Source organism: Salvelinus namaycush, chromosome 9 (assembly GCF_016432855.1).
Source record: "Salvelinus namaycush isolate Seneca chromosome 9, SaNama_1.0, whole genome shotgun sequence".
Lineage (NCBI taxonomy): Eukaryota > Metazoa > Chordata > Actinopteri > Salmoniformes > Salmonidae > Salvelinus > Salvelinus namaycush.
This window is the reverse complement of record NC_052315.1, coordinates 43,583,764-43,608,064: the sequence shown is the minus strand read 5'-3', so window position 1 is coordinate 43,608,064 and position 24,301 is coordinate 43,583,764. Positions and strand designations below refer to the sequence as shown.

At 42.5% G+C, this 24,301-nt stretch overlaps 1 protein-coding gene across 1 annotated transcript in view; it reads right to left on the bottom strand.

Moving 5' to 3' along the window:
* Positions 1–20,706, bottom strand: part of fgd4a (FYVE, RhoGEF and PH domain containing 4a) — a 60,806-nt gene extending 40,100 nt beyond the window's left edge. The window contains exons 1-2 of the mRNA XM_039001486.1: positions 20,502–20,706; positions 3,159–3,242 (exon numbers count right to left, since the gene is read on the bottom strand). Coding sequence (XP_038857414.1) covers positions 3,159–3,242; positions 20,502–20,568 — 151 coding nt within the window. The 5' untranslated portion in view covers positions 20,569–20,706. The remainder of the gene's footprint in view (positions 1–3,158; positions 3,243–20,501) is intronic.
* Positions 20,707–24,301: the final 3,595 nt, after the last annotated feature.

Below are 24,301 nucleotides of genomic sequence, written 5' to 3'. Positions count from 1 at the left end.
ATACAGGTGTGCCAAGCTTGTAGTGTCATACCCAAGAAGACCCGAGGCTGTAATCACTGCCAAAGGTGCTTCAACAAGGTACTGAGTAAAAAGTCTGAATACTTACGTAAATGTGATATTTTATTTTACATTTTTTATACACTTGCAAAACAAATTACAAACCCGTTTTTGCTTGGTCATTATGGAGTATTGTGTGTAGATTGATGAGGATAAAAAACGATTTAATAAATTTTAGAATAAGGCTGTAACGTAACGAAATTTGGAAAAAGCCAAGGGGTCTGAATACTTCCCAAATGCACTGTACTTTTGTTTCAAAGTAGATTTGTTTAAGTGTAACCGGTGTGAAATGGCTAGCTAGTTAGCGGGGTGCGTGCTCATAGCGTTTCAATCGGTGACGTCACTCGCTCTGAGACCTTGAAGTAGTCGTTCCCCTTGCTCTGCAAGGGCCGCGGCTTTTGTGGAGTGATGGGTAATGATGCTTTGTGGGAGGCAGTTGTTGATGTGTGCAGAGGGTCCCTGGTTCGAGCCCAGGTAGGGGCGTGGAGAGGGACGGAAGCTATACTGTTACATTTAAGACTACCTGTCACGCCCTGACCTTAGAGATCCTTTTTATGTCTCTATTTTGGTTGGTCAGGGCGTGAGTTTGGGTGGGCATTCTATGTCTGGTGTTCTATGTTGTTCTATGTTTTGTATTTCTATGTGTTTGGCCTGGTATGGTTCCCAATCAAAGGCAGCTGTCTATCGTTGTCTCTGATTGAGAACCATACTTAGGTAGCCTGTTCCCACCTGTGTTTGTGGGTGGTTATTTTCTGTTTAGTGTTGGTTGCACCTTGCAGAACTGTTTCGGCTATTCTTTTTGTTATTTTATATTCAGTGTTCAGTCAGTTAATCTAATAAAGTTGAACACGTACCCCGCTGCATTTTGGTCTGACGATTCCTCTTCTTCTTCTTCCAATGAATGCCGTGACACTACCAAGAAACACTCTGTGTGACCCTGATTTAGCCTGCAGTAAAAGGTTAAATGGAAAGTATAAACAGAAGTAAAGAGATCTAAAAGTTGTTAGAGAGAGATCTAAACTATCTTTCTTACGTTTCGCAGAAGTCTGTGCAGAGAACTGTGAGTGGAGCTTCCGCATAGTCGGCTATCTGGCTGTGTGTCTGTCACCTTGTCTTTCAGAATTTGTCGCAACAGTGTAACGCAGATGTACAGGTTCTCAGATTCTAACAGTCAGCTCATGACAGAACCTACTGTATAGCACAGGAAGCCAGTATTCTATTCTAACACACACATACATGGGCGGTGTTTAATTCATCTACTGTCCTGTGGGTATGGTCTATACATTTTGAACGCACACACACACACACACACACACACACACACACACACACACACACACACACACACACACACACACACACACACACACACACACACACACACACACACACACACACACACACTCCCTGTGACATCAGCTGTTGGGGAATGGAGGGTATGGCAGACATTTCCTTCCATCCCTTTATTAACCAGTCTGACCAGTAGGTATTCCTCTCTGCAGGTATCTCATTGCATGCTTTCTTAATGCATAGCTTTAATACTATGGTAGCTACTATATTATTACCAAGGAGACACAAGGTTAACAATGTTTAGGACCTCAAGACCCTCAACAAAAAGATTGTCTAAAAACCTGCAACCATGTGCATTATCTGCTACCTGGCCTTTAAAAGTACCAGAGAGACCACTCTGCTACCTAGCCTTTAAAATCACCAGAGAGCCCACTCTGCTACCTAGCCTTTAAAAGTACCAGAGAGCCCACTCTGCCACTCTGGATATTTGATGAGTTTGACGAGTACATTGTGCCAAACAATATGTCTAAAAATAAGCAATATCCAAAAGGGTAGTTTTGAGATATTAATATTTTTACTGTTGAATAAATGTATGTGAAAATGTGTATTTCAGAATCTAGACATACTCCATATTTGAGAGAACATTATAAGGAGTATAATGACACCAAGATGTTGTCTGTATAATGTACGGTTCACGGATCATAAGGTCTTATAGGAGGCATGTACAGGTCTAAAAAGGGCCTAAAATTGCCACTTTCATCATGATTTTCTCAAAAAGTATTTGTGATTCAAATGTAAAAAGCATTTGAAACATCCTTCCTCCAAATGAAGTAACTATGTGAGAATTGTCAGAACAATCTGAGATACCCAAAATATTTTCAGACTATGTTGGCGTGGAATCACCTTGTAGATGATAGGCTACCCCCTCTGAGGCTGATCAATGGGGAAAACTGGAAGCGAGGGATATAGGGAGGGAAGGAGAAAGGGAGTGAAGGGGGGGTGGCATATGACAGGACAGATGCATTCAAAGGGGGGGGGGGGCGGAAGATAAACACAGAGGAAGAAATAGAAATACAATGAATAGAAGGAAAGGACAGACGAACATAGAGAGAACGGGGGTAAGAAAACTGGTAGATGAGAAGAGAGGGAGGACGGTAGAAAGCAAAAGACAGAGAAAGTGTGGCACAGAAGGGAGCGACTCATACATCATTACTGCTTTAAGCCACACCCACACCCACACACCACACACACTTTCTGTGAAACCTGTGTGCTGCCAAGGGGAGTGTTTCTACAGTCCAGCATGCATTCCCCTGCCCTCTGCACTGCCCATCTATTCTGGATGGGACCACATTCCTCATATTCACCCTTTCATTCTATTACTTTCATTTTCTCTCTGCCCTAAACAAAAAAGGACTATGTAGCACGAATGTGTGGTGACACCTCTGTCCCCAAACAGACATACACTCTGTCCCACATACCCATGCTCAAACGCAGCATTGGCTTAACACCCCACGACTACACTTGGTTAAACTGAGAAGCATTGACAGTGTTATCACCTCGGGCTGGGGGAAGGAAGGAGAGAGCTTTTAGAAAAGGAAACCACAGCACAATGAGCAAGCAGTACACCATGCTTACATGTACACAGCACCGTAGGGCCTGTCATTTCACAAAGGTTAAATACTCCTCTTTTAGTACAGTAGACTACAGTAGCTAATGAACAGAAACTGATAGTAGGAGAGAGGGGAGATAAGAGATAGCAAGATTAAAAGAGGAGATTGTGATATTGAGAGTGAGAAAGGGATCAAGTTGACCTTTAGCGTGTTCGATCTTCACCCCGACACAGGCCTCCTCATCAGTGTTCTTGGAATGGAAACAGCTGGGCTTGCCTTTCTTTTCTGCAATGACAAGTCCAAATGTTACCAAATGCTAATATATCAAGTTTACTGTAACATACTGTAGAACACACCAAGACCCAAACATTCACCCAACATGGAAAGAACAGGGGCAAGAGGAACCAGCCTGAAGTAGTTTATAGAGCTCAATGATTTATTGAATAGGAGACAGAGAGAGAGAGAGAGAGAGAGAGAGAGAGAGAGAGAGAGAGAGACAGAGACACAGAGAGAGAGAGAGAGACACAGAGACAGAGACACAGAGAGAGACAGAGAGAGACAGAGACAGAGAGAGCGAGAGCGAGAGCGAGAGCGAGAGCGAGAGAGAGAGGTGGGTCACGATCAGATGAGCTCCTGCATTTTTCAGCATTTTCTTTAAAAAAGATAAATTTAGAGTTAGATAAACTTGGATTTTTTGTCAGGAACCCATACAGGATGCTACCCTCTACAACATAACCTTCACTTCAAATCAAAACTCAAAACCTACAACCTGATTTTGGACGGATTTACGGAATCACCTGGAAGGTTCACATCTACCAAGGATTAATTATTATATTCAGCAAATCCTCTGGAAAACAACAGAAACCTGAGAACACCACCCAACCTGCAACTGAGTGAGTAATGTTTAGTCTGAAACTATATTTGATTTCCAAAAGCCAAGAAGAAAAATACATGACACTACTTTATAAGGACTGAATAGTAATATAATTCTGCCAAGCTTGATACAGCTTCAACTAGCACTTAAGTGTCAAGTGAGAGGTGTCAAAGCCCATTAGCCCAACAATGGCAGGAGAGTCGAATAGTCTACCCCAACCAAATGGAGAGGCCTTAGAAGCTCCCTCCTGCTGTTCAGAGGTAATTAAAATACAGTACCCTGTGCATGTAAAAAATGACAAGACAAGAAAAGATCACAAAATGAAGCTCCTTATGGAAAATCAAGAGACACTTTTTGCTGACTATTACAAAAATGGGAACATCAGCAACCTTATCTTCCACACAAACCATCCCCAGGCATGGCACAGTGCTATATTAGCACACTACCCCTCTGTTAAGAGAGGGGGGGTTAACGAGGGGTGGAAACTCAGGATTCTTGACAATGAGGATGAGGAGTCAGCTAATATAAATCTCTATAAGTCTGGAACAGTATTGGTACAGGGCAACCACAAACAGTTTCAGCTGGACTTTCACCTAATCAAAGAATTAGCCCAGCAGGAGAAGCTCTCCCTTGATAAAGATACCCCCACCCCAAGTGGGTCAGACCAAACCTCTTCACCATATAACCCCACAGACGAGCAACCCTCAGCAGACAGTCAACCTCCCAGTACAGAGTACTTCTCCCTCATTGAAATGAAGGATAAATTCACCCAGCTGGAGGTAAGGCAGGTGGAGCTGGAACAGCAGGTGATCACACTCCAGTCAGCACAGACCCAGACAACAGTCCAGCACAACAACACCCCCTTAACCAGACCTGGAGAGCTGGAGGTGGGGAAAGACATATCTGCACTATGGACAGTGGTGAGACAACATCAACAGGAGAAAGAGCAGGAGCAGGAGAAGAACAGAGCACTAGAGGAGAGGATCAGACTACAGGAGGAGAGGGAGAGGGGGATGGAGGAGAGGATCAGACTACAGGAGGAGAGGGAGAAGGGGATGGAGGAGAGGATCAGACTACAGGAGGAGAGGGAGAAGGGGATGGAGGAGAGGATCAGACTGCTGGAGGAGAGGTTGAGGGGGATGGCATGTGACAGAGAACAACCCACTAGGGAGGTGGCCATCCCCACAGAGACGCCAGCAGAACAGCCCACCTCAGCACCCGACAAAAGTCTCGACACCACAGCAGAACAGTCCACACCAGACCCTGACCATAGAAACGACATCACAACAGAACAGACAAAAGAAAAACCCCAAGCCCAGCAGCTCTCACCCCCTCTGAGCACCCCCCCTGTCAGCCACCCTGATAGCCCTCCTGACAACCCCCCCACACCCACTGAGGACAAACACAAGACACAGATTGTCCTTCTTATGGACTCGAATGGGAAATATATAGAAGAAAAAAAACTTTTTCCCAAACACAGTGTGTCTAAACTCTGGTGTCCAAACACCCAGCGCGCCCTAGACCTTCTGTCTGAGGACAAACTAGGCTCACCTAGCCACATAATAATACACACAGGCACAAACGACCTGAGAGCACAGCAGGAAAGGGTGGCCACAGCACTGAAGGGAGTGATTGAAAAAGCTTCTTCTACTTTCCCCAACGCACAAGTGGTCATCTCCACCCTGCTACCACGAAAAGACTTCCACCCTGCTACAATACAGCGGGTAAACGCAAGCATTTCCCGTGACTGTGCCTCAAAACCAAATGTTTTTCTGGCCCACCACTCCACCCTGGACTTGAACAGCCTCTATGACCAGGTCCACCTCTACAAGGCAGCAGTGCCCACCTTTGCCCGGACTCTAAAGGACATCGCTCTCAAACGAAGCCCCAACACTTCACACAGGAGCAACAGATCAATAGACACCCCACCCAGACCAGCGAGACACCCTCCAAGACCTCCAGGACCCCCCCCTGGACCTACACACCCCCCCCACATCAACCATGCCCACACCCAATTTAGGCCCCCTCAGATCAGACCCATGCCACTCCTGCCCACCCCATGCACCCCACCCCCGCAAAGAGGGCATCAACATGGAAGTCACACATACGCCCAGGTAGTGAGCGGGCAAACAGGCCCAACCCCCACTCTTACACTCGCCCAAGCCAACGGCATGTACCAGATGCTCAGCAGGCTCTGCTCACACTTACTGGCCTGAGGCCAAACCCCGACCAACAACATTGGACACTTTATGGAACAAAAAGCCTTCACTATATCATCCTGGAATATCCAAGGTCTGAGGTCATCTGCCTTTGGCCTAAAGAGCAGGAACCCGGACTTCACCAAAGAAATCGGTAATGCAGACATTGTCATCCTGCAAGAAACATGGTATAGAGGAGACGGACCCACTGGTTGCCCTCTAGGTTACAGAGAGCTGGTAGTCCCATCCACCAAACTACCAGGTGTGAAACAGGGAAGGGACTCAGGGGGAATGCTAATTTGGTATAGAGCAGACCTAACTCACTCCATTAAATTAATCAAAACAGGAACATTTTACATTTGGCTAGAAATTCAAAAGGAAATTATCTTAACAGAGAAAAATGTCCTCCTGTGTGCTACCTATATCCCCCCACTAGAATCCCCATACTTTAATGAAGACAGCTTCTCCATCCTGGAGGGGGAAATCAATCATTTCCAGGCCCAGGGACATGTATTAGTCTGTGGCGACCTAAATGCCAGAACTGGACAGGAACCTGACACCCTCAGCACACAGGGGGACAAACACCTACCTGGAGGTGACAGCATTCCCTCCCCCATATGCCCACCTAGGCACAACTATGACAACATAACCAACAAAAACGGGTCACAACTCCTGCAGCTCTGTCGCACGCTGGGTATGTACATAGTCAATGGTAGGCTTCGAGGGGACTCCTATGGTAGGTACACCTATAGCTCATCTCTTGGCAGTAGCACTGTAGACTACTTTATCACTGACCTCAACCCAGAGTCTCTCAGAGCGTTCACAGTCAGCCCACTGACACCCCTATCAGACCACAGCAAAATCACAGTCTACTTGAACAGAGCAATACTCAATCATGAGGCATCAAAGCCAAAGGAACTGAGTAACATTAAGAAATGCTATAGATGGAAGGAATGCAGTTTGGAAACCTACCAAAAAACAATTAGGCAACAGCAAATTCAATCCCTTTTAGACAACTTCCTGGGTAAAACGTTCCACTGCAATAGTGAAGGTGTAAACTTGGCAGTAGAAAATCTTAACAGTATTTTTGACCTCTCAGCTTCCCTATCAAATCTAAAAATCTCAAATAGAAAACCGAAGAAAATGAACAACAATGACAAATGGTTTGATAAAGAATGCAAAAATCTAAGAAATAAATTGAGAAACCTGTCCAACCAAAAACATAGAGACCCGGAAAACCTGAGTCTACGCCTTCACTATGGTGAATCACTAAAACAATACAGAAATACACTACGGAAAAAGAAGGAACAGCACGTCAGAAATCAGCTCAATGTAATTGAAGAATCCATAGACTCCAACCAATTCTGGGAAAATTGGAAAACACTAAACAAACAACAACACGAAGAATTATCTATCCAAAATGGAGATGTATGGGTAAACCACTTCTCCAATCTTTTTGGCTCTATAACAAAGAATAAAGAGCAAAAACATATACATGATCAAATACAAATCCTAGAATCAACTATTAAAGACTACCAGAACCCACTGGATTCTCCAATTACCTTGAATGAGTTACAGGACAAAATAAAAACCCTCCAACCCAAAAAGGCCTGTGGTGTTGATGGTATCCTTAATGAAATGATCAAATATACAGACAACAAATTCCAATTGGCTATATTAAAACTCTTTAACATCGTCCTTAGCTCTGGCATCTTCCCCAATATTTGGAACCAAGGACTGATCACCCCAATCCACAAAAGTGGAGACAAATTTGACCCCAATAACTACCGTGGAATATGCGTCAACAGTAACCTTGGGAAAATACTCTGCATTATCATTAACAGCAGACTCGTACATTTCCTCAATGAAAACAATGTACTGAGCAAATGTCAAATTGGCTTTTTACCAAATTACCGTACAACAGACCATGTATTCACCCTACACACCCTAATTGACAACCAAACAAACCAAAACAAAGGCAAAGTCTTCTCATGCTTTGTTGATTTCAAAAAAGCCTTCGACTCAATTTGGCATGAGGGTCTGCTATACAAATTGATGGAAAGTGGTGTTGGGGGTAAAACATACGACATTATAAAATCCATGTACACAAACAACAAGTGTGCGGTTAAAATTGGCAAAAGACACACACATTTCTTCTCACAGGGTCGTGGGGTGAGACAGGGATGCAGCTTAAGCCCCACCCTCTTCAACATATATATCAATGAATTGGCGCGAGCATTAGAACAGTCTGCAGCACCCGGTCTCACCCTACTAGAATCCGAAGTCAAATGTCTACTGTTTGCTGATGATCTGGTGCTTCTGTCACCAACCAAGGAGGGCCTACAACAGCACCTAGATCTTCTGCACAGATTCTGTCAGACCTGGGCCCTGACAGTAAATCTCAGTAAGACCAAAATAATGGTGTTCCAAAAAAGGTCCAGTCGCCAGGACCACAAATTCCATCTAGACACCGTTGCCCTAGAGCACACAAAAAACTATACATACCTCGGCCTAAACATCAGCACCACAGGTAGCTTCCACAGAGCTGTGAACGATCTGAGAGACAAGGCAAGAAGGGCATTCTATGCCATCAAAAGGAACATAAATTTCAACATACCAATTAGGATCTGGCTAAAAATACTTGAATCAGTCATAGAGCCCATTGCCCTTTATGGTTGTGAGGTCTGGGGTCCGCTCACCAACCAAGATTTCACAAAATGGGACAAACACCAAATTGAGACTCTGCATGCAGAATTCTGCAAAAATATCCTCCGTGTACAACGTAGAACACCAAATAATGCATGCAGAGCAGAATTAGGCCGATACCCACTAATTATCAAAATCCAGAAAAGAGCCGTTAAATTCTACAACCACCTAAAAGGAAGCGATTCCCAAACCTTCCATAACAAAGCCATCACCTACAGAGAGATGAACCTGGAGAAGAGTCCCCTAAGCAAGCTGGTCCTAGGGCTCTGTTCACAAACACAAACACACCCCACAGAGCCACAGGACAACAGCACAATTAGACCCAACCAAATCATGAGAAAACAAAAAGATAATTACTTGACACATTGGAAAGAATTAACAAAAAAACAGAGCAAACTAGAATGCTATTTGGCCCTAAACAGAGAGTACACAGTGGCAGAATACCTGACCACTGTGACTGACCCAAACTTAAGGAAAGCTTTGACTATGTACAGACTCAGTGAGCATAGCCTTGCTATTGAGAAAGGCCGCCGTAGGCAGACATGGCTCTCAAGAGAAGACAGGCTATGTGCTCACTGCCCACAAAATGAGGTGGAAACTGAGCTGCACTTCCTAACCTCCTGCCCAATGTATGACCATATTAGAGAGACATATTTCCCTCAGATTACACAGATCCACAAAGAATTTGAAAACAAATCCAATTTTGATAAACTCCCATATCTACTGGGTGAAATTCCACAGTGTGCCATCACAGCAGCAAGATTTGTGACCTGTTGCCACAAGAAAAGGGCAACCAGTGAAGAACAAACACCATTGTAAATACAACCCATATTTATGCTTATTTATTTTAACTTGTGTGCTTTAACCATTTGTACATTGTTACAACACTGTATATATATAATATGACATTTGTAATGTCTTTCTTGTTTTGAAACTTCTGTATGTGTAATGTTTACTGTTAATTTGTATTGTTTATTTCACTTTTGTGTATTATCTACCTCACTTGCTTTGGCAATGTTAACACATGTTTCCCATGCCAATAAAGCCCCTTGAATTGAATTGAATTGAATTGATTCGAATTCTGGAATCTCTTGTGTAGCTTTTGCAGGATTCTGTACAGCAGCTATATGAATATTTGGAGCAATTCTGATCCTCTGGTTCACATGAGGGGAGAGTTATTATTTTATATGTTTGGAAATAAAATAATATTCCATCCCTCAGAGATTTAATTCTAATTAGTTAGAATGTGATATGTAGGGCATCCTCACTAGGGAGAGCTAAGACACTCACCAGAGCCATTTCATATGCACATAAAACATTAAAGACAAAACAGCCATGCTATTAATACTATGATAGGCCCACACACATACAGTGCATTCGGAAAGTATTCAGACCCTTTGACTTTTTCCACATTTTGTTACGTTACAGCCTTATTCTAAAATGGATTAAATAAATAAAAATCCACATCAATCTACACCATTAAAACCCCATAATGGCAAAGCGAAAACAGGTTTTTATTAAAAACTGAAATAGCTTATTTACATAAGCATTCAGACCCTTTGCTATGAGACTCAAAATTGAGCTCAGGTGCATCCTGTTTCCATTGATCATCCTTGAGATGTTTCTACAACTTGATTGGAGTCCACCTGTGCTAAATTCAATTGATCGGACATGATTTGGAAAGGCACACACCTGTCTATATAAGGTCCCACAGTTGACAGTGCATGTCAGAGCAAAAGATAGGATTGTGTCGAGGCACATATCTGGGGAAGGGTACCAAAACATTTCTGCACCATTGAATGTCCCCAATTACACAGTGGCCTCTATCATTCTTAAATGGAAGAAGTTTGGAACCACCACGACTCTTGATAGAGCTGGCCACCCGGCCAAACTGAGGAATCGGGGGAGAAGGGTCTTGGTCAGGGAGAAGACCAAGAACACGATAGTCACTCTGACAGAGCTCCAGAGTTCCTCTGTGGAGATGAGAGAAACTTCCATAAGGATAACCATCTCTGCAGCACTTTATCAAGCCTTTATGTTAGAGTTGCCAGACGGAAGCCACTCCTCAGTAAAAGGCACATGAAATCCCGCTTGGAGTTTGTCAAAACTCTCAGACCATGAGAAACAAAATTCTCTGGTCTGATGAAACCAAGATTGAACTCTTTGGTCTGAATGCCAAGCGTCACGTCTGGAGGAAACCTGGCACCATCCTTACGGTGAAGCATGGTGGTGGCAGCATCATGCTGTGGGGATGTTTTTCAGCGGCAGGGACTGGGAGACTAGTCAGGATCGAGGGAAAGATGAACGGAGCAAATTACAACGAGATCCTTGATGAAAACCCGCTCAAGAATTCAGACTGGGGTGAAGGTTCACTTTCCAACAAGACAACGACCCTAAGCACACAGCCAAGACAACGCAGGAGTGGCTTCAGGACAAGTCTCTGAAGTTCCTTGAGTGGCCCAGCCAGAGCCCGGACTTGAAACCAATCTATCATCTCTGGAGAGACCTGAAAATAGATTTGCAGTGACGCTCCCCATCCAACCTGACAGAGCTTGAGAGGATATGCAGAGAAGAAAACGAGAAACTCCCCAAATACAGGTGTGCCAAGTTTGTAGCGTCATACCCAAGAAGACTTGATGCTGTAATCGCTGCCAAAGGTGCTTCAACAAAGTACTTAGTAAAGGGTCTGAATACTTATGTAAATGTGATATTTCAGTTTTTATTTTTAATAAATTAGCAAAAATGTATATTATGGGGTACTGTGTGTAGATTAATGAGGGGAAAACAATATTTAATCCATTTTAGAAAAAGGAGTAACGTAACAAAATGTGGAAAAAGTCTTCGGGTCTGATTACTTTCTGAAGGCACTGTATACACACACACAAACACATGCAAGAGTAAGTGCACATACATGCAAAATGTTCCGATCTTTCTTAAATTTCAACCAGAAACAGCACCCACATTCTAACGTTTGCCGTTACGACAGTAACAGTCAGGATGCTGAAGTCCAATAATAACATCAACCGGACATTCTCGATGTTACAGTACAGAGGAAACTGCCATAGAAAGTGAGTATTGAGTATGTAGGGGAATAGAGGAAATGCTTACTGTGGGGCCATGGAGGGAGGTGGGTGTGTGTGTGTGTGTGAGGGTATGATATCCTGCTGCAGGGATTAAAGAGGGCTTTCTACACCCACCATCTGGACTCCTCATGCCAGGCTTTCCAGCACACACACACACACACACACACACACACACACACACACACACACACACACACACACACACACACACACACACACACACACACACACACACACACACACACACACACACACAAACACACACATTTTAGTATAGATTGCAGAAAGCGTGTTTCCTAGTAGCAGTACATACATACAGTTGAAGTCAGAAGTCATTAAAACTTGTTTTCAACCACTCCACAAATTTCTTGTTGACAAACTATAGTTTTGGCAAGTCTGTTAGGACATCTACTTTGTGCATGACACAAGTCATTTTTCCAACAATTGTTTACAGACAGATTATTTCACTTATAAATCACTGTATCACAATTCCAGAGTCATCTACTTTGTGCATGACACAAGTAATTTTTCCAACAATTGTTTACAGACAGATTATTTCACTTATAAATCACTGTATCACAATTCCAGAGTCAGAAGTTTACATACACTAAGTTGACTGTGCCTTTAAACAGCTTGGAAAATTCCAGAAAATGATGTCACGGCTTTAGAAGCTTCTGATAGGCTGGTTGACATCATTTCAGTCAATTGGAGGTGTACCTGTGGATGTATTTCAAGGCCTACGTTCATCATCACGTTCTAACACAGGACAACAGAGCTGTGATCGGGCGCACTCAGTCCAGTGCAGCCCAGTGATTGGACAGGCCTGAGGAGTGATGGGAGCCATAGGTCAGTTATAGGGCACGGGGACGAACACTGTCAATGACAGCCATTCAGTCAGACGTCTGAGGTGACACAGAGATGACAAGGATATTCATTGTAGATTAGGAGTGATGAGAGATGTTATGAAAGAAAAAATGAGAGACTATACAAAGCTCTGATGAAGGTGTCTGACACCGTTACTGTGCCTAGCATAGTGTGGATGTTTGAATCAGGACTATGTTTTGTTTTGTATGGAGAAATACCCACACAATCATGTCCTTCAGGGCACATGACCTGCCAACCACCTGAGAGCTGTGGTGTTATCCCATCTACTGCAGTGTGTGTCAAATCGAATCAAATGTTATTTGTCACATGCGCCGAATATAACGGGTGTAGACCTTACCATGAAATGCTTGCTTATGAGCCTTCCCAACGATGCAGAGTTTAAAAAAAATGATAATAAAAATAGTAACACAAGAGAAATCAAATACACGAGAATGGAGCTAAATACAGAGAGTACCAGATCAATGTGGAGCTAAATATAGGGAGTACCAGTACCAGATCAATGTGGAGCTAAATACAGAGAGTACCAGTACCAGATCAATGTGGAGCTAAATACAGGGAGTACCAGATCAACGTGGAGTTATATACAGAGAGTACCAGTACCAGATCAATGTGGAGCTAAATACAGGGAGTACCAGATCAACGTGGAGCTAAATACAGAGAGTACCAGTACCAGATCAATGTGGAGCTAAATACAGAGAGTACCAGATCAATGTGGAGCTAAATACAGAGAGTACCAGTACCAGATCAATGTGGAGCTAAATACAGAGAGTACCAGATCAATGTGGAGCTAAATACAGGGAGTACCAGTACCAGATCAATGTGGAGCTAAATACAGAGAGTACCAGTACCCGATCAATGTGGAGCTAAATACAGGGAGTACCAGTACCAGATCAATGTGGAGCTAAATACAGAGAGTACCAGTACCAGATCAATGTGGAGCTAAATACAGAGAGTACCAGTACCAGATCAATGTGGAGCTAAATACAGAGAGTACCAGATCAATGTGGAGCTAAATACAGAGAGTACCAGTACCAGATCAATGTGGAGCTAAATACAGAGAGTACCAGTACCAGATCAATGTGGAGCTAAATACAGAGAGTATCAGTACCAGATCAATGTGGAGCTAAATACAGGGAGTACCAGATCAACGTGGAGCTAAATACAGAGAGTACCAGTACCAGACCAATGTGGAGCTAAATACAGAGAGTACCAGATCAATGTGGAGCTAAATACAGGGAGTACCAGTACCAGATCAATGCGGAGCTAAATACAGAGAGTACCAGTACCCGATCAATGTGGAGCTAAATACAGGGAGTACCAGATCAATGTGGAGCTAAATACAGAGAGTACCAGTACCAGATCAATGTGGAGCTAAATACAGAGAGTACCAGTACCAGATCAATGTGGAGCTAAATACAGAGAGTACCAGATCAATGTGGAGCTAAATACAGAGAGTACCAGTACCAGATCAATGTGGAGCTAAATACAGAGAGTACCAGTACCAGATCAATCTGGAGCTAAATACAGAGAGTATCAGTACCAGATCAATGTGGAGTTATATACAGAGAGTACCAGTACCAGATCAATGTGGAGCTAAATACAGAGAGTACCAGTACCAGATCAATGTGGAGTTATATACAGAGAGTACCAGTACCAGATCAATGTGGAGCTAAATACAGAGAGTACCAGTACCAGATCAATGTGGAGCTAAATACAGAGAGTACCAGTACCAGATCAATGTGGAGCTAAATACAGAGAGTATCAGTACCAGATCAATGTGGAGCTAAATACAGAGAGTACCAGTACCAGATCAATGTGGAGCTAAATACAGAGAGTACCAGTACCAGATCAATGTGGAGCTAAATACAGAGAGTACCAGATCAATGTGGAGCTAAATACAGAGAGTACCAGTACCAGATCAATGTGGAGCTAAATACAGGGAGTACCAGTACCAGATCAATGTGGAGCTAAATACAGAGAGTACCAGTACCAGATCAATGTGGAGCTAAATACAGGGAGTACCAGTACCAGATCAATGTGGAGCTAAATACAGAGAGTACCAGTACCAGATCAATGTGGAGCTAAATACAGAGAGTACCAGTACCAGATCAATGTGGAGCTAAATACAGGGAGTACCAGTACCAGATCAATGTGGAGCTAAATACAGAGAGTACCAGTACCAGATCAATGTGGAGCTAAATACAGAGAGTACCAGTACCAGATCAATGTGGAGCTAAATACAGAGAGTACCAGTACCAGATCAATGTGGAGCTAAATACAGAGAGTACCAGTACCAGATCAATGTGGAGCTAAATACAGAGAGTACCAGGACCAGATCAATGTGGAGCTAAATACAGAGAATACCAGATCAATGTGGAGCTAAATACAGAGAGTACCAGTACCAGATCAATGTGGAGCTAAATACAGGGAGTACCAGTACCCGATCAATGTGGAGCTAAATACAGAGAGTATCAGTACCAGATCAATGTGGAGCTAAATACAGAGAGTACCAGAACCAGATCAATGTGGAGCTAAATACAGAGAGTACCAGTACCAGATCAATGTGGAGCTAAATACAGAGAGTACCAGATCAATGTGGAGCTAAATACAGAGAGTACCAGGACCAGATCAATGTGGAGCTAAATACAGAGAGTACCAGGACCAAATCAATGTGGAGCTAAATACAGAGAGTACCAGATCAATGTGGAGTTAAATACAGGGAGTACCAGATCAATGTGGAGCTAAATACAGAGAGTACCAGGACCAGATCAATGTGGAGCTAAATACAGAGAGTACCAGATCAATGTGGAGTTAAATACAGGGAGTACCAGATCAATGTGGAGTTAAATACAGGGAGTACCAGATCAATGTGGAGCTAAATACAGGGAGTACCAGATCAATGTGGAGCTAAATACAGGGAGTACCAGATCAATGTGGAGTTAAATACAGGGAGTACCAGATCAATGTGGAGCTAAATACAGGGAGTACCAGATCAATGTGGAGCTAAATACAGGGAGTACCAGATCAATGTGGAGCTAAATACAGGGAGTACCAGTACCAGATCAATGTGGAGTTAAATACAGGGAGTACCAGTACCAGATCAATGTGGAGCTAAATACAGGGAGTACCAGATCAATGTGGAGCTAAATACAGAGAGTACCAGTACCAGATCAATGTGGAGCTAAATACAGGGAGTACCAGTACCAGATCAATGTGGAGCTAAATACAGAGAGTACCAGTACCAGATCAATGTGGAGCTAAATACAGAGAGTACCAGGACCAGATCAATGTGGAGCTAAATACAGGGAGTACCAGATCAATGTCGAGTTAAATACAGAGAGTACCAGTACCAGATCAATGTGGAGCTAAATACAGGGAGTACCAGGACCAGATCAATGTGGAGCTAAATACAGGGAGTACCAGTACCAGATCAATGTGGAGCTAAATACAGAGAGTACCAGTACCAGATCAATGTGGAGCTAAATACAGGGAGTACCAGTACCAGATCAATGTGGAGCTAAATACAGAGAGTACCAGTACCAGATCAATGTGGAGCTAAATACAGAGAGTACCAGGACCAGATCAATGTGGAGCTAAATACAGGGAGTACCAGATCAATGTCGAGTTAAATACAGAGAGTACCAGTACCAGATCAATGTGGAGCTAAATACAGGGAGTACCAGGACCAGATCAATGTGGAGCTAAATACAGAGAGTACCAGTACCAGATCAATGTGGAGCTAAATACAGAGAGTACCAGTACCAGATCAATGTGGAGCTAAATACAGAGAGTACCAGTACCAGATCAATGTGGAGCTAAATACAGAGAGTACCAGTACCAGATCAATGTGGAGCTAAATACAGGGAGTACCAGATCAATGTGGAGTTAAATACAGGGAGTACCAGATCAAGGTGGAGCTAAATACAGGGAGTACCAGATCAATGTGGAGCTAAAATACAGGGAGTACCAGTACCAGATCAATGTGGAGCTAAATACAGGGAGTACCAGTACCAGATCAATGTGGAGCTAAATACAGAGAGTACCAGTACCAGATCAATGTGGAGCTAAATACAGAGAGTACCAGTACCAGATCAATGTGGAGCTAAATACAGAGAGTACCAGGACCAGATCAATGTGGAGCTAAATACAGAGAGTACCAGTACCAGATCAATGTGGAGCTAAATACAGAGAGTACCAGTACCAGATCAATGTGGAGCTAAATACAGAGAGTACCAGATCAATGTGGAGCTAAATACAGAGAGTACCAGTACCAGATCAATGTGGAGCTAAATACAGGGAGTACCAGTACCAGATCAATGTGGAGCTAATACAGAGAGTACCAGTACCAGATCAATGTGGAGCTAAATACAGGGAGTACCAGTACCAGATCAATGTGGAGCTAAATACAGAGAGTACCAGATCAATGTGGAGCTAAATACAGGGAGTACCAGATCAATGTGGAGTTAAATACAGGGAGTACCAGATCAATGTGGAGCTAAATACAGGGAGTACCAGTACCAGATCAATGTGGAGCTAAATACAGGGAGTACCAGTACCAGATCAATGTGGAGCTAATACAGAGAGTACCAGTACCAGATCAATGTGGAGCTAAATACAGGGAGTACCAGTACCAGATCAATGTGGAGCTAAATACAGAGAGTACCAGATCAATGTGGAGCTAAATACAGGGAGTACCAGTACCAGATCAATGTGGAGCTATATACAGGGAGTACCAGTACCAGATCAATGTGGAGCTAAATACAGAGAGTACCAGTACCAGATCAATGTGGAGCTAAATACAGGGAGTACCAGTACCAGATCAATGTGGAGCTAAATACAGAGAGTACCAGAACCAGATCAATGTGGAGCTAAATACAGAGAGTACCAGTACCAGATCAATGTGGAGCTAAATACAGAGAGTACCAGTACCAGATCAATGTGGAGCTAAATACAGAGAGTACCAGATCAACGTGGAGCTAAATACAGAGAGTACCAGTACCAGATCAATGTGGAGCTAAATACAGAGAGTACCAGTACCAGATCAATGTGCAGAGGTACAAGGTATTTGAGGTAGATATGTACATGAAGGCAGGGGAATGTGACTAGGCATCAGGATAGTTAATAATTAAGAGTAAAATAAAGAACAGAGTGCAGCATATGAAGAGAGCAATTTAATTAACAACTTAGCAGTCTTATGACTTGAGGGTAGAAGCTGTGTCGGAGCCTGTTGGTCCGGTACCGTTTACTGGACGGTAGCAGAGTGAACATTCTATGGCTTGGGTGGCTGGAGTCTTTTACGGGCCTTCCTCTGACACAGTCTGATATAGAGGTCCCCCACCTTTGTTTTTACACTGCTGCTACTCGCTGTTTATTATCTATGCATAGTCACTTTACCCCTACCTACATGTACAAATTACCTCGATTAACCTGTACCACGACACATTGACTCTGTACCCCCTGTATATAGCCTCGTAATTTTTACTTTCGTTTATTTAGTCAATATTTTCTTAGCTCCATTTTCTTAAAACTGCATTGTTGGTTAAGGGCTTGTAAGTAAGCATTTCACGGTAAGGTCTACACCCGTTGTATTCGGCACATACGACAAATTTTGATATAGAGGACCTTCCACCACCCTGGTTGTGTGTGTGTGTGTGTCCACACACACTCCATTCAGTTCTAGTGCCACACACTCATCATGTCCCTGCAGTGTTAACATTTCAAATGCCTCTTTAAAAACAGCCTAGTAACAGTAAAGACACGCAGTCAGCAAAAAGCAGAGCTGCTGCGTCATTGACAACCTCTGAACATTTCTCCATCCTCTCCTCTCTGCTCCTTTCCTCTTTCCGCAGGCAGTGCTATAACACCACAGCGATTCTCACAAAACTGGCACTTGACCAAACATTTTTGCCTAAAAAGAAACACATTTTCCACAATAATTCCTCTTGGATCACTAAGATTAGGATCTGTATTTATCTATTTCATAATTGTGATGTTTATTGATCAGATTTTATGCAATTGACCACAATTTACACAACAAGCAAAGCAAAAATTATCATTACCGTAACAGTTTTCAAAGTCCAAAAAAGTAATAAACAAATCAATTTCTAATAATTTTTTAACATTGCTCACCTAATGAAAAGGCCTGAAGTAAACATAACACTGAAAACAAATGTTTACAATTAAATTATTAAAATGCAGTTTGTAATTTATCTCACACATCCTTTTCTGAATCTTGTTATTTGTCATAATTATTTGTGTGTATTTTTATGTACAAATATTTGGATAAAGAACAAATGGCACACTATCAGATTAAGACAAAATTATAAAGTAAATGTTACGTTTTTCCTAATATTTCCTAAATATTGGTACATTGTGGTAATGACAAGCAGTATTCAGAGATGACAATGCATGTTTCGGTAATAAGTGTTGCATAGTTTGCCATTGAAAAATGGTGCTGAGTTCTATTAGAGATCCAGTAACCCATTACTTCATCTTAATGTGTCATTTGTTAATCCCAAATGACTTGCATAATACTCAAATCACTGATCTTAATGGAATTGACTAAAATACCCCTTATGTTAGTAGAAGTAGAAGTACTGCAATTACATGCATGTATTTTCAAAAGTCAAAAGTGGACTTAAACATCAAAAAAACAGACTTAAATTATTATTTTTTCCCCCCAAGGAGGACCTTTACTTCCTGTATTAGGATGTGGCTATGTGTCGTTCCAAGGTATTTCAGAAGTATTTCTACATTGAATGGGATCCTATGGGCAAATGGTATAACATGATATTCATATAAAGTATCTAAATATGTGGGATATGGACCAAAAATGGGATATCAAACAACAGTGTAGGTAAGTGCTAAAACAGGTACACATGTCAAAATGTACACACCTCCTTTAAGTAACGGGGTTGCTCTCTGCTGAAACACAAACTCCAGATTGTGGCTTTAAGTAAATAAATACAAATGTTACACTCATATTTCTTGACAACCGCTGCTTAATTACATAACTGATGCTTATTATCATATTGAAATTAAAGTTCTCATTACTGAAACGGACCTAAAAATGATGCGGTAATGAGAAACATGTCCACAGACACTGTGCTTTAATGTAATAAATATTATAGTTTAATGTAAACTTCAACTAGTATAGCATTTTTTTATGCTTTATGGACAAACAACAGGAACATATTTGGGGGTTATATTCAAATAACTTTGGTTTTTCTTAAGTGAAATTGTATAAAATGACCCAAGAATTTAATCCAGACGCATTTTGGTAATGAGAATTTGGGGATTAAAAAAATAAATTCTGGCCAAAAATGTAAAATGTATTTTTAAAGTAAGACACTGTGCCATAAACTAAGCATCTTAGTCTTCAGAATGATAGTTTATTGTTGCAGATGCAACATGGTTTTCTAACTTAATTTGCCACTGCCATGGTTAAAACTGGTTTCATGAGAATCACTAGCGAGAGGTTCGGCTGATTCTACACATAATAAACAGATCACTTGTCATCAGGCTTAAACCCTACTACAGAACTGTACAATGTGTGCTGTGCTGATGCACTACGGACCCCCATTAAGTACTGTGGGGGCCTACACAAACAGCATACTGTACACACATGTAATTCTGTCTCAAGACTCACAATTTAAAACCCCATCTACACAAAACTACTCTTCCTCACCAGGTTAACAACATAGAGCATCTATTTCTGGATATATTTGACAATGTGTGTGTGTGGGTGTTTGAGGTTTTGAAAAGAAAACAACACTCAACAATAATATCTGGACAGTACCTGAGTAAGCTCCTCTCCAGTGTGGCTGGGTTTTCCCATGCCTGTCCGTAGTACACTGCCTCTCCATGACAAATCCCTCACAGCCCAAGTTTGACCAGAAAAGCAGATCAAATTAAGTTAGGTTAGTTAGTTTGGTCTCATCTGGTGGTTTTTGCTGCGTTGATGTGTTTGTGTTGTTTACCCTCAATGCTCTACCCTCTCTGTCTGACAGTCTGTCATTGTACAACCGGTTCCCAGAATGCTGCTGGTGTCACCGGGTGGGGGAGGGACCTGCAGTTAATGTGTGTGTGTGTGCGTGTGTGCGTGTGTGAGAGTCAGTGGAGGTTCATCAGAGGAGGAAGGGGAGAACCATCCTACTCAGAGAATTTCATAAAATAAAAATAATGACACATTAAAAAAGTTACCAGTTTAACACTTTTTTGGTTACTAAATTAATCCATGTGTTATTTCATACTTTTGATGACTTCACTATTATTCTACAATGTAGAAAATAGTAAAAAATAAAGAAAAACCCTGGAATGAGAAGGTGTGTCCAAATCTTTGAGTGGTACTGCATATTTCATTGTATTGTTTTTTGTTGTTAACCTTTCACTTATTTACCTAATTAAGCTACTTTTGTGAAAAATTATATTGAAAAAAATATAAACTTTTTTTATTCAGATGTTTTAAATTCAGATTTTTCAGGGGGTGCTGCAGCACCCTCAGCACCCCTGCTTCTCGTGGCTATGGACAACGATGTAGGCTAGTATGGCTTGGAAAGATTGTTGTGTATGGTTACAGACAGCTGTTGTGTTGTGTACTGAAGGGAAAAGTTGAGAGGAGGAGAGTGCGTTGATGCAAGAAGGAATTATACAACGAGCAAAGTGATGATGCTGTATGTGGTATGTGGTTGCTATGAAAATGAACATTTATAGGCTAGGTTGTAGCAACCTCATGATGTGTATAGGGCAAATTCAGGTATTATGTAGTAGCCTAAACCTATCGATGTTACATTGAGCTGAGTGAATAAAATATGAATGACAGTCATTCAATATGCTGTAAAAAAAATTACTGTCCTCCCTAATCTTAAATGTCACTGTCCACCACTGGTGTGTGTGGTGTGTGTGTGTCACGCTATCTCTCTAAGGCCAGGTGATCAAAGGCATGAGATCTAGTATCATCGCAATCAGGCACAAATCTAACAGTCGACTATGGCATTATAAACATGACAGAGTCAGCAACGCAGAGGAGAACTTGCAGTCATTCTACTCCATTCAAATGAAACATGAATGCCATTAAAACCGGCTCTAACTTGATAAAACATAACCATAAGACAGATAATACAGTGCCCATCCACAGTAAGGAAATGCAAATTAACAGTAATTTAGGCCTCATTTGCATCACTTCTCTGCACAAACACAGTTATGACCAGATAGTTAATATGCCCAGGCACATCCCTCCAATCAGAGTATGCATGCTGGTCGGGGGTGATAGGGAACAGATGAGCCCTTCTGTCTTGTCAGAGAGGTGATAGGCTTAGTCACGCCCACACTAACATTACAAGGTACTCAATGAACCACAGTCTGGTACAACAACAAACTCAGTCTCTGCAGGGTCTCGAACGCAGCTCTAATTAGGGAACACAGAGACCTGGAGAGGTGAACCTGAACGCTCCCCCTGCTAAACACTTCCTGTTAAAACATCAGAGGGAGTTGTGTCTGGTTTAACATGACAGAGATTAGCATCACAAAAAAAGAAAAAGAGACAGAGGGGCAGAGAGAGGTAGAGGTAGCAAGAGGGAGAGGCAGAGAGAAAAAAATGAATAACACTGACAAATGGTTTGATGAAGAATGCAAAAAACTAAGAAAGAAATTGAGAAACCTATCCAACCAAAAGCGTAAAGACCCAGAAAACCTGAGCCTACGCCTTCACTATGGTGAATCACTAAAACATCACAGAAATACACTACGGAAAAAGAAGGAACAGCATGTCAGAAATCAGCTCAATGTAATTGAAGAATCCATACTCTCACCACTTCTGAAAAAATACTAAATAAACAACACAAAGAGTTATCCAAAACGGAGATAGGTAAACCACTTCTCTTTTCAACTATTAAAGACTACCAGAACCCACTGCATTCTCTAAATACATTGAATGAACTACAGGACAAAATATAAACCCTCCAACCCAAAAAGGCATGTGGTGTTGATGGTATCCTCAATGAAATTATAAAATATACAGACCACAAATTCCAATTGGCTTTACTTAAACTCCTTAATGTCATCCTTAGCTCTGGCTTCTTCCCCAATATTTGGAACCAAGGACTGATCACCCCAATCCACAAAAGTGGAGACAAATTTAACCCCAATAACTACCGTGGGATATGCTTCAACAGCAACCTCAAATCAAATCAAATTGTATTTGTCACATGCGCCGAATACAACAGGTGTAGTCCTTACAGTGAAATGCTTACTTACAAGCCCTTAACCAACAATGCAGTTATAAGAAAATAACTGAAAAAAGTAAGAGATAAAAATAACAAATAATTAAAGAACAGCAGTAAAATAACAATAGCGGGACTATATACAGGGGGTACCGGTACAGAGTCAATGTGCAGGGGCACCGGTGTCGAGGTAATTAAGGTAATATGTACATGCATGTAGAGTTATTAAAGTGACTATGCATAGATAATAACAGAGAGTAGCAGCAGCGTAGAATGGGGGCAATGCAAATAGTCTGGGTAGCCATTTGATTATCTGTTCAGGAGTCTTGGGGGTAGAAGCTGTTAGGAAGTTTCTTGGACCTAGACTTGGCGCTCCGGTACCACTTGCCGTGTGGTAGCAGAGATAACAGTCTATGACTAGGGAGGCTGGAGTCTGTGACAATTTTTAAGGCCTTCCTCTGACACCGCCTGGTCCTGGATGGCAGGAAGCTGGGCCCAGGTGATGTACTGGGCCATATGCAGTACCCTCTGTAGTGCCTAGCGGTCGGAGGCCGAGTAGTTGCCATACCAGGCAGTGATGCAACCCGTCAGGATGCTCTCGATGGTGCAGCTGTAAAACCTTTTGAGGATCTTCTCCTTAGAAGATCCTTAGAAGATCCTCATAGGTTTTGTCGTGCCCTCTTCACGACTGTCTTGGTGTGCTTGGACCATGTTAGTTTGTTGGTGATGTGGACGCCAAGGAACTTGAAGCTCTCAACCTGCTCCACTACAGCCCCGTCGATGAGAATGGGGGCGTGCTCGGTCCTCCTTTTGCTGTAGTCCACAATCTCCTTTGCCTTGATCACGTTGAGGGAGAGGTTGTTGTCCTGGCACCACATGGTCAGGTCTCTGACCGGCTCCCTATAGGCTGTCTCATCGTTGTCGGTGATCAGGCCAACCACTGTTGTGTCATCAGCAAACTTAATGATGCTGTTGGAGTTGTGCCTGGCCGTGCAGTCATGAGTGAACAGGGAGTACAGGAGGGGGCTGAGCACGCACCACTGAGGGGCCCCCGTGTTGAGGATCAGCGTGGCGGTTGTGCTGTTACCTACCCTTACCACCTGGGGGCAGCCCGTCAGGAAGTCCAGGATCTAGTTGCAGAGGGAGGTGTTTAGTTCCAGGGTCCTTAGCTTAGTGATAAGCTTTGAGGGCACTATGGTGTTGAACGCTGAGCTGTAGTCAATGAATAGCATTCTCACATAGGTGTTCCTTTTGCCCAGGTGTGAAAGGGCAGTGTGGAGTGCAATACAGATTGCATCATCTGTGGATTTGTTGGGGCGGTATGCAAATTGGAGTGGGTCTAGGGTTTCTGGGATAATGGTGTTGATGTGAGCCATAA